This window comes from Staurois parvus, unplaced genomic scaffold (assembly GCF_062004578.1).
Source record: "Staurois parvus isolate SC_StPar_1 unplaced genomic scaffold, SC_StPar_1.0 ptg003637l, whole genome shotgun sequence".
NCBI lineage: Eukaryota > Metazoa > Chordata > Amphibia > Anura > Ranidae > Staurois > Staurois parvus.
The window spans coordinates 45,015-64,100 of NW_028321433.1; the positions used below are offsets into that span (position 1 = coordinate 45,015).

General features: G+C 48.4%; 1 protein-coding gene across 1 annotated transcript; it reads left to right on the top strand.

Annotated features, from left to right (window-relative positions):
• Positions 1 to 5,733: 5,733 nt before the first annotated feature.
• Positions 5,734 to 7,587, top strand: LOC149427594 (E3 ubiquitin-protein ligase TRIM39-like). The gene has a single exon (XM_089667873.1). It carries the CDS (start codon positions 5,734 to 5,736, stop codon positions 7,168 to 7,170), a length of 1,437 nt encoding a protein of 478 aa, XP_089523999.1. The 3' UTR covers positions 7,171 to 7,587.
• The last annotated feature ends 11,499 nt before the right edge of the window (positions 7,588 to 19,086 follow it).

Below are 19,086 nucleotides of genomic sequence, written 5' to 3' on the forward strand. Positions count from 1 at the left end.
GGCCCAGCTACAACCCCCAGCTCCTGTAGTAAGCCAGTGGGATCACACAATTGGTCACAGATGAGGACCTGTCACTTCACAAGGGAGGAGGGACTTGTAGGCAGTTAGTGTCTGATGGGACCCCCCGGTACAGACAATGTCGGCGAGGTGACTTCTCTGGGCCTAATGCAATTCCTATCAATGTCATTAGAAAGGATTGGGGGGGGGGGGGGTTGATTGGGGCCCCATTCTGCTTCAATCTGTCTCTGTGGGTGCAGCCAATGGTGTACCTAGCATATCTAGCACCCAGAGCCAATCATTTTTTTAAAAACCCGACCCCCAGCACATACTAGAAATTAACTGAAACCCCGGACCCCGCATTCACTCTATCCCCTCTCCCCGGGCCCCGCGTTCCCTGTATCCCCTCTCCCCGGACGCCGCATTCCCTGTATCCCCTCTCCCCGGACCCCGCATTCACTGTATCCCCTCTCCCCGGACCCCGCATTCACTACATCCGCTCTCCCCGGACCAGGCATTCCCTGTATCCGCTCTTCCCGGACCCCGCATTCACTATATCCGCTCTCCCCGGACCCCGCATTCACTATATCCGCTCTCCCCGGACCCCGCATTCACTATATCCGCTCTCCCCGGACCCCGCATTCCCTGTATCCCCTCTACCCGGACCCCGCATTCCCTGTATCCCCTCTCCCCGGACCCCACATTCCCTGTATCCCCTCTCCCCAGACCCCGCATTCCCTGTATCCCCTCTCCCCGGACCCCGCATTCTCTGTATTCACCTCTCCCCGGACCCCGCATTCCCTGTATCCCCACTCCCCGGACCCCGCATTCCCTGTATCCCCTCTCCCCGGACCCCGCATTCACTCTATCCCCTCTCCCCAGACCCCGCATTCACTCTATCCACAGTCAGCAGTATATAGCAGTCTTTTGATTTCTATCAGTGTCCAGCAGAGCATGCAGAACCCCTGACCCTCTGTCTGGACAGTGCTCATTGGCCCTGTGCTGATCACATGCACTCTCCCAAGAAAAAAACCTCTTTAGCAATACACACTAAACTGAGCATGTGCAGAAAGTCTCCACATGATATGTCTTATCAGGAGGTAAGAGGGAGACACTGGAAGAAGGGGAGGATCAGAGAAGACAGGATCAGACTCAGGAGTGTGTGTCACAGAGAGTGCAGGGGCTGTGTATATCTCAGTGCTGGAGTCAGACATACGTATAACAGTGCGGAGCTCAGGAGCATGTAATGCCGAGTACAGAGCTCAGGAGTGCATAAAGCAGGGAGTGCAGGGTGTGGAATAGAATCAAACATGAACCCCTCCTCCCAGAATAAATTCACCTCCCCCCTCCTCCTTCCCTACCAGCCCATATACCATATATTTGCCCCCACAGACCCAATTCCGCTCCAGTACAGATACCACAGTCCCCCCCCCCATCCCACAGTATCCCACAGTACAGGCCCACCCCTGCCATAAAAATCCTTCTCCCTCAGTACAGACCACCCTGCCCCACCCTGTCTAGGCCCTCCCCCTCAGTATTGACCCCCCCACCCCCTCCGCAGCTGGGACCCCCCTTAGGTAAAGATCTACCCTCTCCCTTACCAGATGCAGGGGTGGTTCAGAGTGAGGGAAGCCCCTCCTCTTGGTTGTGTCATGTGACAGGAGCTGGGAATGAGTCTTCCCATGCACTGAACTGCTGCTGTAAGGCGTCCAGAAGCAGCACTGCGGTGCAAATACAACATGCACTGTACTGTCATGCAATGCACACAGAAAACAAAGTAAGGTAGCCGCCAGACATTTTTTACAATTCATTTACTGGAATCCCTGCATACACCTTGGGCGACCGCACCCTTCCCCTCCCCACCAAGGCACGACGTTGGGTGCAGCAGATACCTTCATTCAAAAATCAATTTCTGTGACCAACACAGAGCGAGTTCAGCAGACGGCTGTCAGTGCCGGGACTTATCTGCACGTCATCATCCTAACTTACTATATGTCAGAAGACTTGATGGTTTCCCGGCCAGTATGGGCAGATCACTGATCCTCATAGCATCTCCTCTACCCTATCCTTAGTCCAACTCTAGACATTACTGGGTATCCCCCATCTGTAGTCCAGAGGTCAGAGGCCAGTAGTGACGCAAAGGTCAGAGGCCAGTAGTGACGCAGAGGGCAGAGGCCAGAAGTGACGCAGAGTTCAGAGGTCAGTAGTGACGCGGAGGTCAGAGGCCAGTAGAGATGCAGAGGTCAGTAGTGACACGGAGGTCAGTAGTGACGCAGAGTTCGGAGGTCAGTAGTGACGCAGAGTTCGGAGGCCAGTAGAGACGCAGAGGTCAGTAGTGACACGGAGGTCAGTAGTGACGCAGAGTTCGGAGGCCAGTAGTGACGCAGAGTTCGGAGGTCAGTAGTGACGCAGAGTTCGGAGGCCAGTAGTGACGCAGAGTTCGGAGGTCAGTAGTGACGCAGAGTTCGGAGGCCAGTAGTGACGCAGAGTTCGGAGGTCAGTAGGGACGCAGAGTTCGGAGGTCAGTAGGGACGCAGAGTTCGGAGGTCAGTAGGGACGCAGAGTTCGGAGGTCAGTAGGGACGCAGAGTTCGGAGGTCAGTAGGGACGCAGAGTTCGGAGGTCAGTAGGGACGCAGAGTTCGGAGGTCAGTAGTGACGCAGAGTTCGGAGGTCAGTAGTGACGCAGAGTTCGGAGGCCAGTAGTGACGCAGAGTTCGGAGGTCAGTAGTGACGCAGAGTTCGGAGGTCAGTAGGGACGCAGAGTTCGGAGGTCAGTAGGGACGCAGAGTTCGGAGGTCAGTAGGGACGCAGAGTTCGGAGGTCAGAAGTGATGCAGAGTTCAGAGGTCAATATTAGGTAATGCAGAGGTCAGAAGCAGCACAAAGTTTAGAGGTCAGTAGTAACACAGGGTTCAGAGGTCAATAGGGACACGGAGTTCAGAGGTCAATAGTAAGGTAGAGTGAAGAGGTCAATAGTGATGCAGAGGTCAAAGGCCAGTAGATAGTGACCCTCTGTTTTTCTCTCTAGAATTGTGGTGGTTCTCTCTGTCCCCAATGTAAGCCTTTTTCCTTCCTTTCCCAGGTATAGTAGATAGAACCAAAATACTGGCCACAGCAGCAGGTACAGTTGCAAGAAAAAGTATGTGAACCCCTTGGGATTACGTGGAGTTTTGCATGAATTGGGCATAAAATGTGCTCTGAACGTCATCTAAGTCACAACAATAGAAGAACACAGTCTGCTGAACATAATACTACACAAACATTAGATGTTGCCATGGTTTAATTGCACATAACATGTAAACATTCACAGTGCAGGGAGGAAAAAGTATGTGAACCTTTGGACTTAATAACTGGTTGACCCTCCTTTGGCAGCAATAACCTCAACCAAACTTTTCCTGTAGTTGCAGATCAGACCTGCACAACGATCTGGAGTCATTTTGGACCACTCCTCTTCACAAAACTGTTTCCGTGTAGCAATATTCTTGGGATGTCTGGTGTGAATCGCTCTCTTAAGGTCATGCCACGGCATTTCAATGGGGTTGAGGTCAGGACTCTGACTGGGCCACTCCAGAAGGCGTATTCTGTGCTGTTGCAGCCATTGTTTTGTTGAATGACTTGTATGCTTTGGGTCATTGTCCTGTTGCATCACCCATCCTCTGCAGAGCTTCAGTTGGTGGACAGATGGTCGTACGTTTTCCTGCAAAATGTCTTGATAAACTCTGGAATTCATTTTCCCATCAATGACAACAATCCGTCCAGCCCTGAGGCAGCAAAGCAGCCCCAAACCATGATGCTCCCTCCACCATGTTTCACAGTGGGGATGAGGTTTTGATGTTGGTGTGCTGTGCCTTTTTTTCTCCACACATAGTGTTGTGTGTTCTTCCCAAACAACTCAATCTTGGTGTCATCTGTCCACAGTATATTCTGCCAGTAGTGCTGTGGAACATCCAGGTGCTCTTTTGCAAACTTCAAACGTGCTGCAATATTCTTTTTGGACAGCAATGGCTTCCTCCGTGGTGTCCTCCCATGTACTCCATTCTTGTTTCATGTTTTCCTTATTGTAGATGTGTCAACAAAAATGTTAGCATGTGCCAGAGATTTCTGTAGGTCTTTAGCTGACACTCTGGGATTCTTCTTTACCTCATGCAGCATTCTGCGCTGTGCTCTTGCAGTCATTTTTACAGGACGACCACGCCTAGGGAGAGTAGCAACAGTGCTAAACTTTCTCCATTTGTAGACAGTCTGTCTTACCGTGGACACATGAACATCAAGGCTTTTGGAGATACTTTTGTAACCCTTTCCAGCTTCATGCAAGTCCACAATTCTTGATCGTAGGTCTTCTGAGAGCTCTTTTCTGCGAGGCATGGTTCACATCAGACAGTGCTTCTTGAAACCAGTAAACCCAAAACAGGTGTCAGCAACACATCAAATATCATCACACTGATTGGAGTCAAGGTTGGCTCACTCCTGGCTCCAATTAGCTTTGAGAGAAGTCATTAAGTTAGGGCCTCACATACTTTTTCCTCCCTGCACTGTGAATGTTTACATGTTATGTGCAATTAAACCATGGCAACATCTAATGTTTGTGTAGTATTATGTTCAGCAGACTGTGTTCTTCTATTGTTGTGACTTAGATGACGTTCAGAGCACATTTTATGCCCAATTCATACAAAACTCCACGTAATCCCAAGGGGTTCACATACTTTTTCTTGCAACTGTAATCTCAGTCCTGCTACCCTGAGAAATAGGGAACTGCACCCCACCAATATTTCTACACTAATGTGAATGACAAGAACAAGTGCAGCACAGACATGAAACAGGGGAAATGAATGGTATTTCTAAACACTTGTGCACTGTAGGAGAGCACATTGCACCCATGGAGGCTATGCAACTGGCTTTCAATCTGAAGAGTTCTGCAATGCCTAATTGTGGACACAACACCTGCCATGTCTGCATTACAACGTCCTTAAATGAAAAATAGAAAAAAGAATGAAGATTACGAATGTCTCATTGCAGGATACACAGATTCCTCTACAACAATACCCAGACTTTTATTTAAGCACATCATGGAGGAGACAAGATTGGCAGTACCCTAAAGAAGATGATCCTGGAGTATTACTGCATGGACTGTCCGCAAGCTGTACATCATGAGTGTGTGTGAGTATATATATACATATATATATATATATACATATATATATATATATATATATATATATATATATATCCACAGGCTGATATTGCTATAAGAGGCCTAGGAGACTTGAGAAGGTCAGTGGAGAATCTCTTGGAGAGAGAAGTGAGGTCAGCAGGAAGGTAAGAGATCTGGCAGGGAAATGCGTTGGATTATAAGAGACAGTCCAAGTCTTGTTGTATGACACCAGAATAAAATGGTGGAAAGCTTCTTGAAAGGGATCTAAAAGGCCTTGTGGTCAGCCTCTGATCTGGAGAAGAAGCATGGGAGCTGGGCAACAAGAAATGGATCATAATGGGAGCTCCTATGACTGATGACAAAACGATGGAATCATTATCACAATTGCTTCTGTATCTAGCTGTGTCTTTCGATGATTAAACTGATGGGTGCTGATAATGGCCAAAGGGAGGTATGTCATTCAACTAGACCGCCCCCTCTACAATTTGAACTTTAGCAAACCAGTTTTACAACCAGATCTCAGCAGACTTTGCCCTTAACGATACGCTAGAAATATTCAGTTTCATTTCTTCACACTTTGTACAATGGCGTCTGCAGCTGTGGAAGATGATGTGACGTGCTCCATCTGCCTGAACCTTTATACCAATCCTGTGACAGTGAAATGTGGACACAACTTCTGCCGGGAATGTATTAAGACATATCTGGACACCAGAGAGAGAAATGGTGAAGATTACAGCTGTCCTCAGTGCAGGAAGAGATTCCGAGGCAAACCTTCACTGCAGAAGAATACAGATCTCTCTAACATTGCTGAAAAGCTGAAATCCTCGGCTGGTCAAAAGAAAAAATGCTCCAAACACAACAGGATCCTGGAGTTCTACTGCACAGAGGACTCCACCTGTATCTGTGTGGAGTGCAAGTATGAAAACCACAAGGAACATGAATTGCAGACACTGGAGGAGGCCTATAAGAAGATAAAAAACAAACTAAGTAATGATTTACAGAAACTGAGAGCAGAGAGAGAGAAGACTGAGAAGAGAGTTCAGGATCTGTACCAACACAAGAAAATGGCTACTAAACACACAGCTCAATTAAAAAAGGAAGCGAACACAATATTTCAAGACATCAGAAAATCTTTAAAAGACCTGGAGGACCGAGTCCAGAGTGAGCTCTCCAGGCAAGCAAAGCAGGAATCCATCTCCCGTCTGATCTGTGAACTGGAGCTACAGAAGAACAAGTTGTCCAAGGAGATTGAGCGCATGGAGGAGCTGAACATGGCTGATGAAATAACTCTACTACAGGACCAGGAAGCAGATGAACAGAATGAAGAGGACATGAGTCTACCTGTTACTGAGCCTTGTGAACCAGATACATTTGTTATTTTAATGATGTTACAGAAAACATTTTCAAAAATAGAAAGGAAAAGTCGTTTCCCTGTGCTGCAGCAGGGTACAAATATACGTCTGGATATAAAAACTGTGGCTGCAGATGTAGAAATATCTGATGACCAAAAAACTGTCAAATCAACTGATGAGATTCAGACACGACGGAACACTGCTGACAGGTTTAAGAATGGTGTGGTCTTAGGTATAAATGGGTTTTCTTCAGGGAAACATTACTGGATGGTGGAGGGCAGTACATCAGGGATGTGGGCAGTAGGGATGTGTTACCCCAGTATGAGCAAAAACCTGCAATGGATAGGAAAGAACAGCGAGTCCTGGGCAATCATGTGGTCTGGCAGTTCATATACTATGCAGCACAATGATAAAGGCAAACTCCTGTCTAACAAGATTTCCTCTAACAGGTTGTTAGTCTATCTGGATTATAAGGCCGGGCAGCTCTCCTTCTATGAGCTATCTGACCCCCTTCGTCTTCTCCACACCTTCACCACCACCTTCACTGAACCCCTCCATGCCGTATTCCAAGTGGCCAAATATATTGTTGATCAGTCGCACAGTCAGATTAGGATGCTCCAGAAGGACGCCTACTTCAGCCCCATGGTACCACCAATCACATTAACATAGACACCAATCACATGTACAAACCAGAATGTACAGATGTGCCTGAGCTGGACAGCATTGATCATTATAGAACTCTGGTCTGGGATCAGAGCTGAGGAATATTTGTATGTATATATACATACAGTATATTACAAAAATACATATATAAAAATATTATAGATTTAGCTGAGCAAATCAAGTCCATTGTTCACTAATAATAAATACAATACAGGTATGGTGTAGAGTATAAAAGGCTATTTATACTAGAACTATATATATCTTATATACAATTAGGGGAGATTTTATGGCTCATTATATAGATACAAAATGATTATATATTATGGGTTCAGGTGGGTGATTTTCTTTAATACAGATATAATAACATTTTTAGAATGCTATTTCATGTTTCATATTTATATAGAACAATCCACACAGAGATGTGATGACCATCAATAGTTTAATATCTGATTGGAGATTACCAGCAGACACCTATGACATTTGTTCTCAGAGAGTCAGTGATTGGCTGGGCTGGATTTATGTCCAATTGCCACTGACTCTCCTCCCCCCCCCCCCCCCCAACAAAAGGTCAATGTCAGGGTGTCTGCCCTCACTGACATAATGTGTGCTCAGGAATAATGTGTGTTAATATCATCATGTACATAGAAGATTGTATAGTAGATAAATGTGTAACCAGCGTATAGTTTGTGTTTAGACTGGTACAATAATAAGAGGTGTAGTATATGTAATGGGAATATAGGTCTATACATACAGCATTGCATCTGTATCTCATTTAATAAAATGTACCTCTATATCACATTATAGACAATGAATGGAATTATATTGAACCTCAGAGAGTGAATGATCCCTCAGGAATCCACCTGTAAGTGAATTTCTCTATCCGGGGTGGACCTGGTCTCCTCTCATCGTCTAGGTCGATGTATTGGAGGATCCAGTCAATGCTGATCTGGTTGATACACCTACGCCATGCTGAGTGAATGTGCATACAGTGCAGGATTCACCTTCATACAGATCAGGGGGACACCTTCCAGAACAAAAGACAGGAAATTAAAGATCTTCACTCCATGACTCAATACATAAATGTACCTTTTCTTAAACCCGCACCACCCACCCCGCTCCGCTCGGTGTGTACTACACAATGCAATCACTATCAGTGTGATCTCTGTAAGCGGAAATTTTGGAGAGAAATAGTGTGTGACAAGATAATCAGGTTATAGATAACTTTCGTATTTTTCCTTTCTTTACACTTTCAATAATGGGCATGATTAATACATATAGCAAACTAGGCAGAGCCTAGGGCCCAGTGGATATCCAGGGGCCCAGCTACAACCCCCGGCTCCTACAACAAACCAGGTGGACTCCACCATCAGGCAGAACTGTGCACTTCCCAGTCCCTTCACAAGGGGGGGTGTATTGGAGGCAATTGGTGTCTGATGGGGCCAGTCCAGATGGTGTAGATGGGACAATCCAATCCAATGGAGGGCCTGGGAGGCCAAATCTCCTACCTTACCCATTCTGTTTTAATAGATCTGTGAGTAGTGGGTGTTGAATTGTTGACATGTGTCAATGTAGCAGATACATTTATTCAAAATGAAATGCACGTTCCCAATGCAGGCGACTGTCATTGTGGAGGGCGTTATTTGCATGATATGATGGCACATATTATAATGCTGTATACAGTACAGAGAACATATGAGGACACTGGACCAGACCTCAGATCCTGGTTATACGGAATGACAGGGTACAAGGAGCAGAGCCCTCAATACACAGGACCAGGTCATACAAGCTTCCTGGGGTCGGCCTTCAACCCCCAGCCTCCAGATCTCACATAGACTCCTAACATCCGTCACCTAATGTCCCAAGAAGACAAAATGTTGTATATGTTTCAGAGAGCCACTGATAAAGGAAAAGAACTTAGGACATCTTGACTGTCCGGAGGTCTAGAATAAGGAGTTACTTCTAGATATACATCTAATAGATATCTTCTACCCACTGCAAAAGAAAACAAAAAGGCGCACTGACCTGGTGCATTTATCACACAGGGGGTTTAGTGATAAAAAACAAAGATTAAAATATACTCACAAATCAAGGTGACAATGAAGCTTAATAAATCACAAAGACAATGGTGAGAAGGACCCATGAGGTGGATTCCATCAAATGGACATCTTTCGGGAGTCTGGACTGGCTAATGCGTTTCGAGGGCAAACCCTCTTCCTCAGAGGGCTGAGGATAGCTAGATATCTTCTACCGGCAGAGGCCAGTAGCCTCTATAAATGAATGAGAACATGGCTGGGACACAACATAGATGGTTGGAATCTTGGCCGATTCAGCAGGGACAGGTCGAGATTCAAACCATCTATGGACAGGCTGATTGTACCCAAGTCAATCCATCAATCAACTTGTGTACAACAAACATGTCGGATTCTAAGCATGCAATTACTGCCAGCAGTTATAGCCGCTATCAATAATCACTGTGCTCTCCCAGCAGGGACTGTTGGCTTTTCCCGAAACATTGGTCACCAGGACTAGCAGAAATGGTGAATCTCCCCTCTGGGGGCACACACTATTCACCACTCTTGGTTGGCTTTTCCTGGAACATTGGTCACCAGGACTAGCAGAAATGGTGAATCTCCAGTCTGGGGGCACACACACTATTCCCCACTCTTGGTTGGCTTTTCCCGGAACATTGGTCACCAGGAGTAGCAGAAAAGGTGAATCTCCCCTCTGGGGGCACACACACTATTCACCACTCTTGGTTGGCTTTTCCCAGAACATTGGTCACCAGGACTAGCAGAATAGGTGAATCTCCCCTCTGGGGGCACACACACTATTCCCCACTCTTGGTTGGCTTTTCCTGGAACATTGGTCACCAGGACTAGCAGAAATGGTGAATCTCCAGTCTGGGGGCACACACACTATTCCCCTCTCTTGGTTGGCTTTTCCCGGAACATTGGTCACCAGGAGTAGCAGAAAAGGTGAATCTCCCCTCTGGGGGCACACACACTATTCACCACTCTTGGTTGGCTTTTCCCAGAACATTGGTCACCAGGACTAGCAGAATAGGTGAATCTCCCCTCTGGGGGCACAAGCACTATTCACCACTCTTGGTTGGCTTTTCCCAGAACATTGGTCACCAGGACTAGCAGAATAGGTGAATCTCCCCTCTGGGGGCACACACACTATTCACCACTCTTGGTTGGCTTTTCCCAGAACATTGGTCACCAGGAGTAGCAGAATAGGTGAGTCTCCAGTCTGGGGGCACACACACTATTCACCACTCTTGGTTGGTTTTTCCCGGAACATTGGTCACCAGGACTAGCAGAAAAGGTGAATCTCCCCTCTGGGGGCACACACACTATTCACCACTCTTGGTTGGCTTTTCCCGGAACATTGGTCACCAGGACTAGCAGAAAAGGTGAATCTCCCCTCTGGGGGCACACACACTATTCACCACTCTTGGTTGGCTTTTCCCGGAACATTGGTCACCAGGACTAGCAGAAAAGGTGAATCTCCCCTCTGGGGGCACACACACTATTCCCCACTCTTGGTTGGTTTTTCCCGGAACATTGGTCAACAGGACTAGCAGAATAGGTGAATCTCCCCTCTGGGGGCACATCCCCTTCACCACTCCTTCCAAAACAAAGAAAGTTTGTTTTTTTGAAAAAACTTTTAAATTAAATGGTGAGATCATCTTCTGTAATGGCCGGGGTCCTCTCTTGAAGAATTCTGTCCTGCAGAGTTACCATTTTTAAAATGTTAGAGGATGGCTGACCTCGGCTCTGCAGAAAAGCCTCCATATCTGTGGAACGCGGCCTGCCGCCATCTGACAGTTTCCGATCGGAATGTCTGGGTAATGGCACTCGGGGGAGGAGGCTGGGAGAGATCGCTCTTCATCAAGTGCGAAGTACTCGGCTCCCACGAGGATGTGCAAATGAGCCAATTCTTGTGCAGTGGCCAATGATCCGTGCCGATCCCATGTTTGCCAAGTCCCGCTGCGACCACTTAATGTCTGCAAACAACTCTGACAATGTTTCTGACAGCCTGACCAGCACAGAGAGGGTTAATGAGATAGGAAATAATGAGACCTCACAGAGAGGACCATTGGCTCACCTTGTCATGGTGAACTCTGTAGCTCAACTTCTCTCTTTAGAGTTCCTCAAGGGCCACAGCTAGTGCTGGAGAATAACAGTCCTTTGCGAAATAAAATCTCGGCCCACCCAACACAGATATTTCAGTTATAGATGGAGCCTGGTGGGTTGAGTCACCTGCTGTCTTCAGGCACCTTAAAAGTGGAGGGGGCTTCAATGGCTCTGATGTCATTGCTCAATAATCCCCCTCAGCAGACAGTGAGCCTGGAGGAGGTGTGAGCGCAGTGTGTGACGAGACGTAGGACGAACAGCTTATCTCACCGCCAAGCAGTCAGGAAATTAAATGTTTTCAAAGCCAATTCCAGCAGATATGAAACCGCAGATTCGGCCTCCTCTGTGCAACCCCCCTGGGGGTCCAACCAGAGTCTCCAGACCTCTTCAGCATTGTTGTTGGAGGCCTTTCCCAGAACACAGCTGACTTCCTGTCTAGTAATCAAAGAATAATACCATTAATTGTCACTTTTCAGCCACTTGTAGCCTAAAATGGCCGATTTTAGAACAAAGGGCCGGAGGGAGTCGCTAATGACTGGACGGCCGAAGGGAGTCGCCAATGACTGGACGGCCGGAGGGAGTCGCCAATGACTGGACGGCCGGAGGGAGTCGCCAATGACTGGACGGCCAGAGGGAGTCGCCAATGACTGGACGGCCAGAGGGAGTCCCCAATGACTGGACGGCCAGAGGGAGTCCCCAATGACTGGACGGCCAGAAGGAGTCCCCAATGACTGGACGGCCAGAAGGAGTCACCAATGACTGGACGGACTGAGGGAGTCACCAATGACTGGACGGCCGGAGGGAGTCACCAATGACTGGACGGCCGGAGGGAGTCACCAATGACTGGACGGCCGGAGGGAGTCACCAATGACTGGACGGCCGGAGGGAGTCACCAATGACTGGACGGCCGGAGGGAGTCACCAATGACTGGACGGCCGGAGGGAGTCACCAATGACTGGACGGCCGGAGGGAGTCACCAATGACTGGACGGCCGGAGGGAGTCACCAATGACTGGACGGCCGGAGGGAGTCACCAATGACTGGACGGCCGGAGGGAGTCACCAATGACTGGACGGCCGGAGGGAGTCACCAATGACTGGACGGCCGGAGGGAGTCACCAATGACTGGACGGCCGGAGGGAGTCACCAATGACTGGACGGCCGGAGGGAGTCACCAATGACTGGACGGCCGGAGGGAGTCACCAATGACTGGACGGCCGGAGGGAGTCACCAATGACTGGACGGCCGGAGGGAGTCACCAATGACTGGACGGCCGGAGGGAGTCACCAATGACTGGACGGCCGGAGGGAGTCACCAATGACTGGACGGCCGGAGGGAGTCACCAATGACTGGACGGCCGGAGGGAGTCACCAATGACTGGACGGCCGGAGGGAGTCACCAATGACTGGACGGCCGGAGGGAGTCACCAATGACTGGACGGCCGGAGGGAGTCACCAATGACTGGATGGCCGGAGGGAGTCACCAATGACTGGACGGCCGGAGGGAGTCACCAATGACTGAATGGAGTGAGGGAGTCACTGGTGACTGGACACCCTGCAAAATCACTGATGAATGGATGTCAGGGGAGTTATTGATTAAAAAATTTGTAGCACATTTTTTTTTCAAAGTAATCTGCAATAATATTTACATTATGTGCTCAATTAAAATCAATTAAAAGTATAAATCATGTGACCCTCAGCACTAAAATACATGTAAGTTAGCTGTGCTATCAGCCCAAGGCTTATTATTCTGTTGAGTCAGTCTTGTGATTTGTGCAGCCAATAAGATTGCTCTGCTTCCACCTAGTTTGTCATTTCTACTTCCCAGGTCACCTCGCTGCTACAGAAGTGATGATGCGGAGTCATTGCTGGAGGTGGAGAGGTGACACCGGAAGCAGGAAATAAGTGTGGTCACCGGTTTGCAGAGTGGTTCCATTGGCACGGCGACATCTGAGTATTTAGCTGCCTGGAGCTCCTGGATTCCTCGGCAGAAACATTTCCACATAACACACCAATATTGACACACCGACAAGAACATAACGAGGTACCGCAGAGACTGCGTCCAGAATAAACACTGTCACCCCGATGGCTGCCAGCACGGCAGAACAGGTCTCACCGGTCACTGAGCCAGCCACGCCCACAAGTGACATCGTCCTTTCTATTCGCTATCATTGGTCACAAAGGTTAAGAAACAATTTTTACAGCAAATTCTAGAAGCATCCATAAAGCAGCTCAGATGTCAAACGGAAGGTGTCAACTCGTTATCGACATTCTTCGGCACCTTCACACAAGTATGATTGGCCGCAGGACGCAGAGGGTTAAATCTCCGGGGCCGGTTGTACAATCCGCCGTTTATCCGATGCGCAGAAGAGAGAAGCTTTTTGTTTCCATCAACGGCTAAAGACTTAACCAAATGACAGGAACACATTAAAGGTTTAAATGATTAAATTACAATTCATTAATGAGATGTAATCAATGAAATGCATGCCAGGCTTAATTCCCATCTCCCTCCTGTGACTTCTACCTCTTCGGGCTCGTAGCCCTGACCGGATCGATTTAACATGGAAGAGAGACGAAGCCGCCTAAGCCGGCTCTAATCTGATAGCCATGATACCATGCGTTTAAATCGCCGGATAAAAGCCTCGCATGGCCCGGCCAGAGGTCATGTGCCCTGTGGGTGCAGATGGAGGAACACACATGGTGCCATCTGGGGTCATCCTGGAGTTCCGGCACCTATGCCCCCAAAGCTTCCCTTTCTCCACTGACCCTTCCTGGCCATGTCTGGCCCCTGTGCGCCCCTCTGTATCCCCCCTACTATCCCAAGTCTAGTGTTCCTTTCCAAAAATAGAAGATCTCCAATTTTTCTGCTTCAATGTTTTTATTGAAATTGAACATGCGGATAGGTAACGATACAGCCAAAGGTCCTTGATGGCCATGCAAATAGGTCTCACGGCGCAGGCGAGACACAGAAATGACACACAAGTATCATACATCAGCAACATGTAGGTGCAGCCAAGTATCCCAATCCAGCCTTGTATGGGAAGTACCAGGATAGGTCAACCGCAGGGACAAAGGGATGTAAAAGCAGATTCTGTGGGAGCAGTCCAAATGCGTCAGAGCCCGAGGTCTGCTCCCCTATATATCAGGCAGAAGAACAGGGTGCTACACATGGTGCCTTAAAATCATATGACATCAAAGGGGGGAACCGAGGAAGAAAAGATAGAGCAGAAGAAAGAAAAGGGGGGTAAGAGAAGGAAATCAAAGGCAGAGACATACCCCACCCACGCAACAGGCCCACTGAAGCTCTCCAAATTTCAAGGATTGGCATTGCTGTACATGAGCCACTGTGACCTGCATACAGGGAGACCCAAGGACAGGGAGCCCATGAGCTCATTTGACCTGAGGACTGGGAGCCCATGAGCCCATGTGACCCAAGGACTGGGAGCCCATGAGCCCATGTGACCCAGTGACCCAGTGACAGAAGCCCATGAACCAATGTGACCCAAGGACTGGGAGTCTGTGAGCCCATGTGACCCAGTGACAGAAGCCCATGAACCAATGTGACCCAAGGACTGGGAGCCCATGAGCCCATGTGACCCAGTGACCCAGTGACAGAAGCCCATGAACCAATGTGACCCAAGGACTGGGAGTCTGTGAGCCCATGTGACCCAAGGAAAGGGAGCCCATGAGTCCATTTGTCCTGAGGACAGGGAGTCCATAAACTAATGTGACCTAAGGACAGGAAGCCCATGAGCCAATGTGACTAAGGGACAGGGAGCCCATGGGCCAAAGTGACCCAAGGACAAGGAGCCTATAGGCCAAAGTGACCCCAGGAAAGGGAGCCCATGGGCCAAAGTGACCCGAGGACAGGGAGTCCATGGGCCAAAGTGACCCCAGGACAGAAGGCCTATGGGCCAAAGTGACCCCAGGAAAGGGAGCCCATGGGCCAATGTGACCCGAGGACAGGGAGCCTATGGGCCAAAGTGACCCCAGGAAAGGGAGCCTATGGACCAAAGTGACCCCAGGAAAGGGAGCCTATGGGCCAAAGTGACCCCAGGAAAGGGAGCCCAAGGGCCAAAGTGACCCGAGGACAAGAACCCCATGGGCCAAAGTGACCCAAGGACAAGGAGCCCATGAGCAAATGTGACCCAAGGACAGTGAGCCCATTTCCCCAAGGACAGGGAGCCCATGAGCCAATGTGACCCGAGGACAAGGGAGCCCATCGGCCAATGTGACCTGAGATACAGCTACCCCAGGGGGGAGAGAATAATGTATGCCCTCCATTGGCCACATCACAAGCATAGTCACAGAGGGATCACCCCTTCTGAGGACGTATTTTTATACGCAACGCGTCAAGGAGGAGCCCCACTACCCAGTGACGTCACGCCGCCAGATCAAGGAGGTCTGGCGGCCACCATTTCCTACTGACTGGTTAGTAACATTGGCAGCACTGACTAGCTACACCTGATTGTTTACAGAGAGTGTTTCATGCTTCGCTCACCTGATTTTTATTTACATGTGTGTACACCTTTTTATTCATATTTAGAACTCCCTTAATAAACGACAAGAGTTCTACACTATGAGATTCCTACTTCTTGCTCGACCATGAGCATTTAAACCCTCAGGACCTAGGTCCCATCCGGCTGGAGGATGGATTAATTCCCCTATGACCAGACCATCCATGAGAGGAACCTCTGAGTGACCTCACCTTAAACACCCACACCATCAGAGGGAAAGATGTCCAGACCAGGTTCCATTGAAGGGAGATCTCCAGGCCGGCAAATGTTGGCTAAATGCGCATTAAGATTGCGCTTCTGGTGAGTTTGCAATCCCACTAATCTATCGCACACCACCGGATGATAAGCACTTCCCACTATTTGGTTGATTCCAGTATATATGCGCACAACCTGGTGGAACAGCACCTTCACGTCACAGAGATTGCTTATTGGGACTTTTATATCCATTTATATTTATTGTTTTGATTGTCTTTTATGATTTTAATTAGTTTAACCACTTGCCCACCGGGCACTTATACCCCCTTATTTACCAGGCCAATTTTCAGCTTTCAGCGCTGTCGCATTTTGACAATTGCGCAGTCATGCAAGATTGTACCCATATGAAATTTTTATTATTTTTTTCTCACAAATAGAGCTTTCTTTTTAATCACTGCTGGGCACTTTACTTTTGTGCTATAAGCAAAAAAAGTGCAAAAAAATTTGAAAAAAAAAAAAAAGTTTCTTTGTTTCTATTATAAAATTTGCAAACAGGTAATTTTTCTCCTTCACTGATGTGCGTTGATGAGGCAGCACTGATGGGCACTAATAGGCGGCACTGCTAGGCAGCACTAATGAGGTGTCACGGATAGGTGGCACTGATATGCTGCACTGATTGGTGGCACTGATAGGCGACAGTGATAATGGGTACCGATAGACAGCACTGATAGGTGGCACTGACTGGCGGCACTGCTGGGCACTGACTGGCGGCACTGCTGGGCACTGACTGGTGGCACTGACTGGCAGCACTGCTGGGCTGCACTGATGGGCACTGGTGAGCACAGGTGGGTGGCACTGGTGGTCACAGGTGGGTGGGCACTACTGGGAACAGGTAGGTGGCACTTCTGAGCACAGGTGGTGACACTGCTGGGTGGCACAGGTGGGTGGAACTTGTGTGTGGCACTGCTGGGCACCGATCCCCGCTCTGACAACTGCCGTTTTTCGAGAACCGGCATTTGCATTTCCCGGTGATCAGCGTGTCATTGGACACGGCTGATCACGTGGTAAAAGGCCGCTGTGATTGGGCTTTTACCACGTCATGTGATCAGCTGTGTCCGTAGGACACAGCGATCACGGAGATCGCCGGGGGCGCGCAAGAGAGTGCGTTCTAGGAGGACATCATATGACGTCCACCCAGAACTGGCCGGCCGCGGTGCAGCCGTCATTCGGCCATCTGCGGTCGGCAAGTAGTTAAAGACGATGAGTTTTTAATACTTGGATTGCTTTATGCGCTGCACCTTCCCTTAGCACATTTCATCAGATTGAGGTTCCTTTTTTGGTGCATATAGCTGCTATTTTTGGTAGCGCTCGCTGATTCTCTTTGTGTTATAGTCACAGAGGGGGCAGCGGCCAAATGGACATCTCCACAGACCACACTCCCCAGGACTCACCAGGATTCACCAGGACTCACCAGTAACGTGCCCCGTCCAATCTCTAACAAAGTCTTTCAACATTCCGGCGCTCTCCCTGCAATGACGCATCCGATGTTACCGAAACGGTTCACTGTGACGGTACAATTATCGGTGACTCCATCACCACCACAAAGGACAGAAACCGTCTGAGGAAATGATTGGGCAATCTGTGATAAGATGGTGGTCTATTGTGACCACAAACATCAGATACATTGTGACAACGATCATCCTGATCGACCAGCAAGACAGAGGACGCCGTATATATGGGAGAATCATGTCTGTGGGCAATGTGACCCCAACAGGCGACCACACTTATCGGAAGCAGACAAATCAATGATGAATTCTAGAGATCAGTGAAATTTTGAATGAAATTGAATCTAAACCCTAAAAACAAAAAAAAAGTCATATATTGCAGCCTACCAGTCCTTAGATGTGCCGGTTGCATTCGTTTTCTTTTTCCACCTTTATTTTAACCTGTTGATCCCGCCACTAACTCACCTCCTGTGCTAAGGTGACAACGCTCACGCATCTGCCTAATCTTGGGAAGAGCGATGTGATCACCTCATTGAGGGACTACAGGACACCTCCCCCTCTCCTTATTGTGGTTACGTAGGGGACAGTGTTCTGTTGTGAGAAAGTTGATTACAATGTTTGAGATTTCAGTTCAGATCACAGGAAGTGACAAGGACACTGGATTTGGGGCAGGATCAACAGGATCTTTCTGTACTCGTAGAAATTGCAGTTAGCCTAAAAAATAAAAACTAAGGCAGCCAACACATGTAAGGACAGAGGAGCTGCAATATTATTTTTTTTTTCAACTAGATATTCTTTAACCCTTTCCAACAGCTTCCACCAACCCACTCAGAACAGATGACTGAGTGTGAAAGATGTCAGTCACAATGCTGGGATGAATAAATAAGTATCCTCCCACCACGAAACAGTGGAACATATATGTAGGCACAAAGTCATACAGTGCAGGAAATGTGTATTTCCCCCCCGATGGTGAATGTTCGCCCCTCACACAGAAATGATCGGTCTAACAATGGAATGTTCGCCCCTCACACAGAAATGATCGGTCTAACAATGGAATGTTCGCCCCTCACACAGAAATGATCGGTCTAACAATGGAATGTTCGCCCCTCACACATAAACGATCGGTCTAACAATGGAATGTTCGCCCCTCACACAGAAATGATCGGTCTAACAATGGAATGTTCGCCCCTCACACAGAAACGATCGGTCTAACAATGGAATGTTCGGTGTAACACTGAGAGACAGAATACAACAACAAATTCAGCAGAAATGCGTCTAACAAACAGGGGCGGACTGACAAGTCATGGGGCCCCCAGGAAATAGGGGATCATGGGGCCCGTGTCCTTGCCCAAACTCAAAAAAGCCTATGAAAAAGGTACCAGGGGCATCTCATGGGGCCCCCTACTGACCACGGGCCCTCGGGCAGTGCCCGAGTTTCCAAATGGTCAGTCCGCCCCTGCTAACAAATGATGACTGATCTGCATGTTCATGAGGGTAAGAAGGATTTGATCCCCTATCATTCAGCAGGATTTCTGGCTCCCAGGTGTCTTTCATACAGGTAACAAGCTG

Excerpts from the sequence above, each read along its gene's own strand:
- LOC149427594 (XM_089667873.1), top strand. The coding sequence starts at position 5,734 with ATGGCGTCTGCAGCTGTGGAAGATGATGTGACGTGCTCCATCTGCCTG.